Raw genomic sequence first — 13,950 nt, 5'->3', positions numbered from 1 at the left:
CCAAATTGAAAGTATGTCCCCGGGCGCCGGGAAGGGTCGCTACGCCTCTGAACTGTAGCAACCATCTTATATTAAATCACATTTATTTAGATCTAGATCTAATTGCAATATTACTTTAAGAATTGTCGTTTACAAAACGTTAAAATTCGGTTATGATTTCACGTCCTCGAATACAATAGACGTTATGCCAATGTAGACATTCTTAAAACTGTAGGCCATTATTTTGTTATTATTGTTTCTTTTTACCCAAATAAAATAAAAATCTGTAACTGAAACAGAGCTTAATTTAGAATCTAGTAAACTATATTTATGATATAGATATCTAGATAGATCTAAGTCTAGAAAGTCAAGGCTTACTGGATACACTATGACTTTGTCTGCTATGCCAATTTTATTTCAATTGCATTTTCCCCCAAATTTCTACTAAATATCTGGCATGTAGTTAGATTTATGATGATGTAGGCTTGGCTATGGCTTATTCAAAGTATCTAGTGCTCTGTGTCTGAACAGTTTTTTTAGTCCTAGTTTACTAACTTAATTGAATTCTTATTGCTTACAAAGTAAAAGTAAGTAGATCTAGATAAAATATACTATACTTTATTGTTGTATATTTATCGAATTATGATTGTCAGATCTAAGCTTTTATAATTATTAATTATGGGAAATTCCCCCAAAGAGGGCCAAAGACAGAATCACCAAAAGTCCAAACGAAGTGTCTATTCACAGTCGACTGTGAATAGCCGTATTGGGGCTATTCACAGTCGTGACCGTTTTTTGATAGAAATCTAGATTTAATGCTAAAAATACCCAACTGTGCATGAAGATGTGTGGTCGAGCGGTCATGGGGAGAGGCTGTCATGCCAGAAGGTGTGGGTTCAAATCCATGAGTTGTCAATTGGTCTAACGACCCTTAATGTTGATTCTCTATGCCTCTTGTCTTAATCTTATTTTCAAAATATTTTTTCACAATTAGATCTAGATTCTAGATTCTACTTGAGTTACTAATGGAAGTGTTATTTTTGTTAATTTTTTTTTCGTTTGTGACGTAATTGTTGGCATATCAGCAAAAAAATAAAGGACCTGTCCCGTAGATTTTTGCTAACAAAAGTGTGATGGAGACTGTGAATTATAGCTGATGAAAAAGGACATCCTATTTCACCTGATGTTTATTCTATGTGATAATGTGAATTTTTAATGGTAATTGATAGTTGAATAGCAATGTGAACAAACAACTAAACTGATAATACTTAGGCTTAGGCTAATTAGTATAATTTATTTAAAAATTACTACATCTATTATTCTAGTGTATAGATTTAGAGAGCATAATTGATCATCTTATTGTATGACCTATGTAGACGTAGCCTGTCTGATATGAGCCTAAAAGTTAAACTAAACTTTAACGGTAATAACTTTTTTATAAAAATATAACAAAATAAAAATAGCCCTGCTCTCTTAATCTATACCTCACTCCCCAGTCACAATAAATTCTTTTATTATTTTAAGATATTATTCACAGTCGTATTTAGCAAGAAATGACAGCCGACTGTGAATAGCCGTATTGGGGCTATTCACAGTCGGCTGGGAATAGCCCCAATACGGCTATTCCCAACCGGCTGGGAATAGCCTTGGCCAAGTCCAAAATGAACAGAGATGTGAATGAGTTTTTAACTTTCTTTCATATATAATTTATAATGTCATAGATCTATATGAATATAGGCTAGCAGCTAGTTAGTAGTAGGCCTACTACTAATAATACTATTAACTATTTATTAAGTATTGACTTGACTTCTCCGTCTTAGACCTCTTTGCTCCTTACCTTATGGAACATAGGGCCTCCCTCCACCATTTCCTTCCATTTCTTCCGATCCCGGCTATTAATTTTGTCGTCTCCCAAGACATCCCTGTTGGCTTCAGTTATTCAAGAAGACTCCGCCTCCAGGTCTGTCTTGGGCGCCCTCTTTTCCGCTTTCCCTGGGGGTTCCACTCAAGCGCTTGGCGTGTAACATTTGGGTGAGCCTTTCGCAGTGTGTGACCCACTTCCTCTTTCTTATTTGCACACCCATAGGCTCCTGCCTAGCTTTCCTCCATAGTTCTATGTTCGGCACTTTGTCCTGCCATCTCAGTTTCAATATCTGTCTAAGGCATCTATTCATGAAGGTCTGTATCTTTGCTGTGCTTGCTTTGGAGACTCTCCATGTCTCTGCTCCATACAGCATTAAGTATTAGGCTAATGTAATTAATTAAGAAATAAAAAAATAGCTAAAAATCCGATACACTTAAAATAACATAAGTTACCAATACCTATTAGAAAAATCGGATGATTATAGATACCGGTGTCTGATAATGGAATCTTCTTTAAAAAAGGGGTGTTGGGCTGTTAGTAGTATTGTAATCTCGACTAATTTTATGGTTAGAAATTAGGGTATCGTAGGACCAGGGTTAGGGACAGGGTTAGCATTGACATTAGCCATCCATATGTGTATTTAGTTAACTACCAGTAACCTAACACCCCTTTTTTAAAGAAGATTCCATTATCGGACACTGGTATAAACCTCCCGAAAAATCATATAGGCCTACATTATAATTATTAGTCAAGACAACACCATATTAAATACACACACAACAGACTTAAATGATTCCGTTAAAAAAAACAACTGTTCAATGGTATTATGTTTTTTTAAAAAGTAATTTTTATTATATTTGGCCGAGAAAATTGTATAAATTTCATGTCATACGTCTTGGTAAGTAGATCTATAGATCTAAATCAAGTTGGAATGAAATAGTTCATTTCTTCATGTTCTAAAATTGGAAGATGTGGAAAGCGAATCTTTTGAAGATAAGGTCATTAGTATTGTGTATCATTTACTACATTCTGTGTTTAATTCTATTTTTGTCCTACAATCAAAGACGTCTTTAGTGTTGTGTACTTCCCGTAGTTTAAACAAGGGACATGTGGCGTTAATGTTTTTATATTACTTGTATCTTCTCTAGTTATTTAAATTGTAATGTATAATTTATTTTCTACTTTTTAGTGCATTATTACATAAAAGCTTGTTATTAAAACGTTTTTTATGACTTTTTTTCAGCATGTGTATTTAAGAACTGTGTTATCTAGACTATTTCACAATCTCTCATAATAAATAAAGTATGACACATTTGAAAGTATTAAAATTTTCTGTGATTATTTGAAAGTAGTTTACAAATTATAAAAATGTTAATTATACTTAATCCAATAAAGTTAGAATCTCAGTGGACTATAATAATTATTGAGTAGTCAGCAGTCCTGTATGAATATGCATATAAAAACATAAACTACAATGGCACCTGAAACTAAAACAAAGTTAATTTTTGAACTTCTAGAGTTACCATGTCTGTAACTGATGGAGCCAGTGGAGGGCTTGTTTCCGAGGAGGTGGGACCCATGACTCAACAGTAAGTTTATTGTAGGCTACTTAATTATTGTTTTTACTAATTATGCCTTAATAAAGTTAATTAAGACCGTAATCTTGTATTTATTATCGGACAATTTTGTAAAAAAAAAAAAAGTAATTTTAATAGACTTAAATCACATTTACAAAAAGTCTTTAAGAGAAAATTATTTCATACATTTTTTTTAGATTGTCCAGCCAACCCCTTCCTTGTTATTCCTACAAAATGAACTACCCAAGAAGGGGGACTGCAATGATCATCAACAATGAAAGATTTACAAATAATCTACCACAGAGAACAGGATCCAGCTTAGATGCAGACAGATTATACTCACTTTTTAATCTCTTGAAGTTTGAAAAAATCATCCAGCTAGATGACTTGAGAGTGGAAGAAATGAAAAATGAGCTTACTAAAAGTAAATAATACATTTTCATATCATTAAGTGTCCCTTAATAGCAGATAGTTAATATTAACCAAATATGAATATTGGAATATTGGGATTGGGTTGTCAACACTATACCCAGATGTCCTAACTTTTTCAAGTTATGTACCATTAGAGTTGGGGTGGGAGTGTTTGGGGAACTTAAGAAACCCTACAAACTCAAGCTGTTGCATCAAACTCAGGGCTTTTGAACAATCAATTGTTTGCTCTACCACTTAACCATTAAAATGCTGCAATATCTAAATGAAATACTGTAGCATAATTTAGAAGATGAATAGATGCAAATAAATATATTTTTGTTTGTTTGTTTTTTAGTTGCTCAAGCTGACCACTCCAACAGTAGCTGTTTTGTATGTGCCATTTTGACTCATGGCGAAGAAGGTTACCTCTATGGTACTGACGACAAGCTGAATGTTGGGGATCTGTTAGCACCTTTTAAGGGTAACAGATGCAAATCCCTTGCGGGCAAACCAAAAATATTTATTTTACAGGTAAATGCTTAAAATCTTTTTAAAACTAAAAACATTTTTTTATTGTTAAAATGTGGAGACTATTTTACCTGTGTTGTTACAAAAATGATAAATTCCCAGCCACAATGGATGTTAGGGTTGGAAACAGGGTTATGGTTGCTTTAACGCTAAATAATTCCTGCTGACATTTTTAAAAAAGTTTCTAATATTTTATACTAGAATAATAAATAACCGCATTAAAGTGTTCAAAAACAATGCTTCTTCTTTGTTTTAATCATACTGGTTTTTATTTTGGCATTATGGAGGGTTTTTCAAATTACATTATTATAGCATATTTTTATTATCATGTATGCCTAAAATTTTGTATTATATTAGTACTTTTAAACATGCTTAACTCTTGGTCAGGCACACATGTATCATTGGTTGTTTCCCTTGTAGCTGATCTGATATGTTAATTAAGTAAATGCATTTAATTTTATCTATTTAGTATTTACATTTAGCTTGTTGAAATAATTACGATTTGAATTATATTTAAATTGTATTTAAAAAAAAATTAATAGCATGTTTATGTTTAGTTGCTTAAACTGAATTCAGACGAATTAATTTCATTTCCTCTTTTCAATACTATTGACATATTTTATGTAAGTAATAAACCAGCAGGCTCAGTATAATGTGAAAACATTGTTGAATCATCATTCATTGTGCTAATTCTTGCTCTTGTCTATGAATGGTTATTAGGCTTGCAGAGGAGATGACCTGGATGATGGAGTAAGCACTGGGGATTCAGGATTTGATGCTAGTGATGCAGGGGTTTTTGACACTCCAATGCAAGAATTTGAGGAAGACATTGACGAGAGGAAAATACCAGTTGAAGCTGATTTCCTCCTGGCGTATTCAGTTGTCCCAGGTAACTAACCAGTCTAACCATAGCTAAATTTTAGAAAATGAAATTGATTGCTTCCCTTTAGGGTTTTGGTTTAACACTTTCTACCGCTTAGTGATTTGACATTCATTTCATATTACCTAACCATCACAGACTTTCTTTTTTTTCAATATCTGCCACTAAGGTCTTTGTATGTTTTATTTTATTGATCTCACTTTTCTAAATACTTTAAAAATTATAAAAAGTTTACATTAAAAACATTTAACATAAAATAATTTAACGAACACCTTTTAATCTCATCTACAACAATAGTCTTAGCTGTCTGTCATGCATAGAGTTATCTATTTCTAGTTTTATTTAAAATACATTTTATAAAGTATAACACTGTCACACTTTATTTTAGGATATTATTCTTGGAGGAATCCAGACACAGGCTCCTTCTTTATTTCTGCAATAGATGAAGTTTTTAGAGAAAACTGGCGCAAGCTGGATCTTCTAACCATGTTTACCCGAGTCAACTATAAAGTCGCTCATGATTTTGAATCTTTAACCAGGGATGCAAACCGTTTAAAAAAGAAACAAATGCCTAGTATTACTTCTATGTTGACAAAAGATGTGTTTTTTTGAAGTTGAATAGTGTAGCATTGGATTCAAAGAAATTAGTAAAAGGATATTAGAGCAGATATTTTTTTTGTAATCTCATTTACACAAAAACGCTAGAAATTTAGGCTAGGTATACTATTAATTGCGTCAAATTATTCAAATATAGGCTCAGGTAATGTTTTAAGTGCAACTATGTAACGTTTACGAGCTAATTGCTAAATTTGATTTAAAATTGTCTGTTTCTTGTTTTCTGTTTGTTAGATTGTTAAAGCTGCTGTATTTATTTATTTCCAATCATTAGTCTTGTGTTTATGAATAGAAAAGCTATTTTAATTAAAAGAAATGGTTATCATTGGATAATTTACAGGAACTACTGTTAAAAAAAAAAGCCAGTACTTGAACCTTCTTAGTAAATTAAATGCAAAATTAACTGTAAACAATTTTTTAAAAGTATTATAATTTAAATGCTAATATTTCATTACTTGAGGGGGGGGGTGTGACCAGAAATTGTGTGTAAGCCTTGAAAGGAAAAAATGGTAACACTACATAAATTTCTGTATATTCGTATGCAGTATGGCATACATTTATCTACTAAATTAGTATTTAACAGGCTTTGTACATTACATTTATTGAAAGTTATTTTCTTGATGTTGTCTTCATTGTTAACTGATTCAATGATTTTGTTGGACACATTTGTGTTTGTTACCATTGTTTGAATACTCATTTCATTTACAAGCATACATTGTCTGAAATATCTGATGCACTTTTTATCCTATGGTTATGTTCATAAGAAACCTCATTAGTTATGTCTATGATTGTTTAGTTAAATGATTGCCTTTTTTTTACAACTGTCACGGTATGTTGTCACCTAAAAGCTTGAAACTAGTGTTCCCATTTTTTGCTAACATACACATTTACTGTGTTATGAGATTATTATTAAACAAATAAAAGATAAGTAATACTATAGCTTCTAAAATTGATGTATACTACAACTTAGGCCTAGCGGTAGAGAGCTAGACTGCTAACCCATGAGTCTTGAGTTCAGATCTAGGTTCCAGTAGAACATCTCTGAGTCCACCCAGTTCTGATGGGTACCTAACAAAGGCGGCTGGGCATAGTGCTGACCACACTATACCATCATATACCGAGGTCTTTGAAGCAGATGAACTCTACTTCATCTTCCCCCGTGTGTCTTAAGCACGAAAAGGCAATAAAGATGGTAATTAGTTGCAACTTGATAAACAATGTGATAAAAGATTATAGTTTATATACATTTGCTGGATTGCTGGTTCTTACATTTTTGGCTCACAGAATTTAAGCCAGTTTTCTTTTTAAAAGATTCTGAACAAAATATTAAATAGCATTTTGTTTTGTTGACCTTAATGCAGTCAACACCCAATTGTAAAAACTTACTAGGACAAACATTCATGCTGTAAATTATTGTACATAGTACATACTTGTATGTAATTTTTACCACAAAATATTTACATATGCAATGGTCCCTGCTAGAAATTATTTTTTGTGATTGTTTGTCATATTTTCAACTTTTTGGGAAAATGATCTCTAGCTGGGATGTTATTGCTACTTTATCTGGTCATATGCTGTGCTTTGAGAGAAGCTTTTTAGCTTTATTTACACTTGAGATATATATTTCCTCCTTAATTCTAAAGCATCAATTTAAAAATAAAATATTGTCCTTTTCACATGAAATTACTTTAAAAATAAACTTTTGGTTAAAATAATGGCAGGAAAATAACATGTATTTTATTATATATATATATATATATATATATATATATATATATATATATATATATATATATATATATATATATATATATATATATATATATATATATATATATATATATATATATATATATATATATATATATATATATATATATATATATAAAATGTTTTAGTGTACTTGAATTCTCGTTAAATTATGCCTTCAAAAAAATACCGGTGAATGCGAAAAAAGATTAAAATAATAGTGCTAAAAGTCAAATTAATAAATCATTTGCTTCCAGTCTGTAAACTTCTTGTTTTATGTATAGCTATATTGTTTACATTACACATTGAGAATTTTAAAAACTACCGCACTTGTTATATAGCAATTAACAATGTTTACAATAACCACATTTTTTTTTCTATGGTACACTTAAGTAAGTTTTTTTATTACTGTGGTCTATCACATAAAATACATTTTCTGTTTAAAACAATTTTGTGATAATTCCTGTGCATTATTTTTAGCTTATTCATAAAACCTAAACATCTGAGAAGTCTTGAAGATAAGCTAACAACTGAAGTCTAGTTCCTAGTAGTTGGGCCCAGTTTTTGCGTTAAAGAGTACTGTTGTTGTATGGCTTCAAAATAAATTTTAAAAAACATGTCTGAACTAACGCGGAGTTAATTAATTAGCCAGCTAAAATCAATTAACAAATGTTTAGGAGTTAATTAGACGGCTACATTTTAAAGAATTTTACTAATTAAAAATATACTGTGGAAAACGGATAATGTTAAAATTTGTTGTTAATGGAGAAGTTTTGGGAATACCCTATTTTTGCATAAAATTTTGCTTCAAAATAAATTTTAAAAAACATGTCTGAACTAACGCGGAGTTAATTAATTAGCCAGCTAAAATCAATTAACAAATGTTTAGGAGTTAATTAGACGGCTACATTTTAAAGAATTTTACTAATTAAAAATATACTGTGGAAAACGGATAATGTTAAAATTTGTTGTTAATGGAGAAGTTTTGGGAATACCCTATTTTTGCATTATCTTGCTATTTATAGGGGGAGTAGCTCTTCGCGTTCTCGGCCTCGTAAAATAAACGCTATTTCTTGTAAATGATGACCCTATTAATTTAGCAAAATCGTCTACGGAAATTCCCACCTTGACTTTTAATTTGAGGGGATATATAATGTAAATAAGGACCACATTCATTTTTCAAAATGGTCTACGGAAATTCCCACCTTAACTTAATTTGAGGGGATATCCAATATTGTAAATAAGGACCTCATTCATTTTGCAAAATGGTCTACGGAAATTCCCACCTTACCTTTTAATTTGTAGGGGATATCCGATTTTACAAGACTATTTTAATTTTAGTCAGCATACAGAAAGAAACTGAGATTTAAAACCATTGTAGCATATTCTCTTCGGGGTTTTCCGCAATTGCATTTTTAGGAAATCAACAACTCACGGCGGAATAAGAAAACAAGTAAGGTCTTGAAATAAAATAAAAAATACCCGAAGAAGACTAACTGTAATAGTAAATCCTACTCTCTCACCTAAGGTATGTAAGCCAATACTTTATATATTACGAATTCTTTTAAATCGTTAAATAAACTGTAGAAGAAATGTATTAAACTAGTTTGTATTACTGTCGACAACATGAGTAGAAAGGTACAAAGATAAATCGTGCCAACATAATGGACTCATAATCAGTCATAGCTTAAAACGAATGGTAATGGTTGATAATTATCTGAAATAGGGCTACTTAGAACTAAAGGTTTGTGCACACATAAAAATACTTTTATCCACATCAACCCCATATAACATTATATGATATGTTAACAGACCATAACCTCTTACTATAAGCTACATGATTCCCATGCCCCCCCCCCCCCCAATAAACAGGTATTGTTGCTTGTTCAAATAGAAAGTAAACAATTTAACCTATTGGTCCCATGAGTCGTCCCCAAATGACGTCATATTCCTGACTTTTCTGACAAGGACGAAGGTTGTCACACTTTTGATTGTGGGGGGGGGGGGGGCTATAGTGACAATCGAGTGTTCTATAAAATAGCTTTATAACACACCCCTTCCCCTCATTCTCAGAGTTTCTTCCAGGCATCTCATTGGGGGAGCAGAGACCCCCTCCATAAAGAAAGTCTACCGCTCCCCCGAACGAAATGGAATTTATATAGAAAATATATACTTTTACCAGTGTCTGCCCCCCCCCCCGAAAATATCAAGTAACACCACCCCCTTTCCGGAGAAAAAAGTCTGAAAGAAACACTGCCATCATAATACAACACAATATTATAGGACTATATATCACGCGCACAAATGGTTTAAATTATGGTTCGTTTAAGGTGTTTTACAGAGATAATTATATAATTTTATTAACCAATCATATTAATAACCAACCCAACTATGCGAATTATTATAAAGTGCAGCGGTAAACTTGATACGCATTTTTTATTTTAAAAAAAAAAACAAAATCTTCAACAGTTTTGTATTTTGTTTTCAGGTGAGCAAGGAATGGCATCATAAGAGGTTGACCGTGTTTATTAAAACTGGTAACGAAATAAGGTACTGCATCAAAGAGAGAATACAAGTGATGGGTTTGATAAAAAGCCATAATCGTACATCGGCACAAATTTTCCTTCCATTACTTGTTGAAAGGAACTTATTTAAGTTATTGCGTATACAAATCCAGTTCCTCTAAAACACCAACTTTAGTTTGTCAATCAGGTACAAAATCAACGTTTTTCTTCGAAAATGACAAATCTTTATGTAGTAATTTTTTGCCATTTTATTTTCTTAAACTCATTGACACTAAAAATTGTATTAACCGATGAATCGATGATGAACTGCGATGCCGGTTCTTGCGACAAAGGAGAGTTCTTTGATGTTCAGACAAGGAGTTGCCGGCCTTGCTCGAAAGGCACCTACAACAAAATGCGCAACCACAATTGTCTTTCGTGAAAACCTTGCTCAGAAGCCGACCACTATGATGCTGAGATGGTTGTGGAGAACTGCACCAGGACGTCTGATACTGGAATCGTCTGCAAGCCAGGCTACTTCAACGCGCATGACGACGTGGAGTTTGCGACGGATTGCGAGGCGTGTTCAGTGTGTGGTGAAAACGAGGTTCTGCTGCAGGCGTGTTCAAATACCAGCGACACCGTTTGTTTTCGGAATACAACAAAAACAGAACCAACATGGGAGTCAGAGCCTAACACCAGCCTTGTCAAACAACTTATAATAACAGTTTTGGTTTCTGTGGGCTTTGTAGTTGTTGTCTCGATCGTGATTTTAATCTACAAAAGTAAATATATGTTTAGTTTAAAACGAATACAAAATCCATTTCCTCAAAGAAGTGAAATCGACGTGTCGTTTACCAAACTGGAAGATGAAGAAAGAAATCTCTAAACCATGCTGGCTAGGCCAAGTGCTCCGTATGTCTCAGTTTCTCGTGCCGCCCTTTATTTAACCTAATAAAAATTAAATATTTTAAAATAATTGCTTTTACTAAGCATTCCTCATATTTTTATAATTTGTTTCTAATCAAATAAATGACCATTATTTTGTGTTTTTTCGTATAATTCTTAATATTCGCTTTTAAAAAAATTACTTAATATGAATGAGAAGAAGCTTATTCAGTGCACGTGTTTTGGTTTTTTGAAAATCTTTTATAAAATATTAATTGTTGTGTTTGTATGCAATTCTCAACATTTTCTAGTGCATCAATTTTTCTCTCAAATTTGAAATGTTTTAGTAGAGGTTGTGCTAGAATTTAAAGTCTGTATATGATTTAGTTATCTATTCTACATCTTGTCTACTCAAGTACTCATGTAATTCAATGTTTTGTTTTAAAATTTTACTGTACATTGCTAACTGTTGTACTATAAAAATAAACGCAATTTTTGTCTTAAATGCCAAAAAAGTTGATTGCATCCTGTACAAGTTCTGTATACGTTATTTATAAATTAACACCTTTTTAGTTGTTTATTTCATAATTGTTTCACTATTCGCCCCCCCCCCCTCCCCCACGAACACACTCCTGTGACCCCACGTCTCATCAGACTGGGCCACTCGTGTTATGAAAGGCAGAAATGACGTAAAAGCAAAAATGTGGAGCAAAAACACCAACGGGCGCATCGACGAAAAAAAAAAAAGACCGCGTAAAAGTTAAGCTGATGTAAAATGATTAAATAGCCATGATTAAAAATTCTAAACCCTGTTACTAAGGGCAACATAATTACACTAATGTTTATTCTAACTATGAGAAATAACATACACGGATGAGCGTACATCATCCTTTTCCATTCGCGTCCAAGACACATGGGGCCAATGAAAGTAGAGTTTATCTATTTCAATGATATCGGCATACAGGGGGATAGTCTTGTCAGTACTATGTCCATCAGATAAAAGTTTCCCAAAAGTGAGCCGAGTACCCATCAGAGCTGGGTGAACTCAGGGACGTCCTACTAACTCGAGTACGGGATCAAGACTGGAGATTTTCGGGCTAGCGTCGTAAGCTCCACCATTCGACCAAGGCCATCCCCAATGAACGTACATACTTACATCTAATCATTTTGCCTAAATGTAAACAAGGTAATTAAAAAGTCTAGTGACAATTTTAGCGCAATTTCCTTATGTTATCTAAAAATAGCTCTGTCGTAGCGTAAATCAAGAGCAGAGTTAGTAAAACCATTGGTTAAAATACATGTTTTATTTACAATAGAGTTACATGACTAAAAACCATTGCGCGCCTAGCTACCGAACGTGATGTCGCAGCCATTGAACCAGGGTTTCTTCCAGACTTTTTTCTCCGGGGGGGGGGCACTTGAAATCTTCGGGGGGGGGGGGGGCGGTAAACTTTCTTCGGGGGGGGGGCGGACACTGTTAAAAGTATATATTTTCTATATAAATTATATAAATTTCATTTCGTTCGGGGGGGGGGGGGGGGGCGGTAAAAAAATTTCGGGAGGGCTTCGCCCCCCCCCCCGAAGAGATGCCTGGAAGAAACTCTGCATTGAACGTGATGGCGCAGCTATTGAACGTGATGACGCGTGTGGTGTGGTTGGATAAAAATGCCTAATAATTCGGTCCAAATTTTAATCAATTCAAAAATTTTTTTTTGACCGAACGAAAGGATATTTTTGAAAACTTTCTTCGGCAATATTGTTCTAAATTATGGCAGGAATCGATTGGTACATGTTTCAAGCCGCTAAGTGGTCTGGTTGCCGAGATATGGGCCAAAAACTGCATTTTTTCGAGGTTTTTTTTTTGGCTTTTCCGGGAAATCCATGAAAGAAACCCGGAATTATTTTAACCTATGTTCATCTTCGTAACTTGCTTAACATAATTGCTTTTGGAACTAGTCCTATATTGCTTCGTTGAGGAGGAGATACGACTTAAAGCTGCGGACACACATCCATTCATACATCCAGAAATGACGCAATTCTCCAGAATGTAAATTGCGCTAAAATATAAATGTGTGCAGCCTACTGGTGCCCGGGAACATGGATTACAAACATAAGTAAATTATTATAAGCAGCTTTGATACACTTACAAAATCAATACATTTTAAAGTGAAACAAATATCACCATGTATTTGATCGTATGCTGTGCTAGATTATAGGCAACTAATCGTTTTTTTAATTGCATAACTTATATTCAACAGATTGACATAATGATCTCCCCTATTAAAAAAACACCAAGGAGCGCCACCGCATTGTCTTACTAAAGAAATTTTTAAAATGGTTAAACCATTAAGTTACATATTATTTTTAATCATCACATACGTTATAACGGCTATACTTGTACTAAGAGAAAAAAAAATCGACAAAAGTCTGTGCCAATCTGTCTTGTTACAATCTCACTTGGTTGACTAGCTTTTTTACGAACCTAGGTTAAAATCAATACTTAAGTACTTTTCATTTATGCTATTTATACTGGAAGGTTAAGTAAGGTCTGTGTATTGATCAAAAACATATCGCCATATGAGATTTACGCATGACAACAAAATGGAAGGCGATTGGAACCTTTCCAAGTTGTGCTTCAACAAAAGAATAAAGGAGACGCGTTGGTTAATGTAATCAGCTCCAGGGGGTGGGGGGGGGGGGGGTTAGAGCTACCACCGCATGGACCCCCTCCCCATTTCACAACTATAATTGCATATATATATATATATATATATATATATATATATATATATATATATATATATATATATATATATATATATATATATATATATATATATATATATATATATATATATATAAAGTATAATTTAAATTTGCATACATAAACGTATGCACATATTTCTCTAATGAGAAAGTGATCATAAAGGAAATGAATAGAAGGTCACATACATT

The 13,950-nt window shown here is 33.1% G+C and overlaps 1 protein-coding gene across 1 annotated transcript; it reads left to right on the top strand.

Annotated features, from left to right (window-relative positions):
• Positions 1–447: 447 nt before the first annotated feature.
• LOC131941374 (caspase-3) lies at positions 448–7,570 on the top strand. Its single transcript, XM_059300620.1, has 6 exons — positions 448–566; positions 3,361–3,432; positions 3,618–3,844; positions 4,187–4,362; positions 5,080–5,248; positions 5,628–7,570. The coding sequence occupies exons 2-6, from the start codon at positions 3,368–3,370 to the stop codon at positions 5,849–5,851; spliced, it is 861 nt and encodes a 286-aa protein (XP_059156603.1). The 5' UTR covers positions 448–566; positions 3,361–3,367; the 3' UTR covers positions 5,852–7,570.
• The last annotated feature ends 6,380 nt before the right edge of the window (positions 7,571–13,950 follow it).

This window comes from Physella acuta, unplaced genomic scaffold, assembly GCF_028476545.2.
Source record: "Physella acuta isolate Inbredline_101_S28 unplaced genomic scaffold, ASM2847654v3 ptg000359l, whole genome shotgun sequence".
NCBI lineage: Eukaryota > Metazoa > Mollusca > Gastropoda > Physidae > Physella > Physella acuta.
The sequence above is the reverse complement of the archived record's forward strand: the minus strand, read 5'-3'. Positions and strand labels throughout refer to the sequence as shown.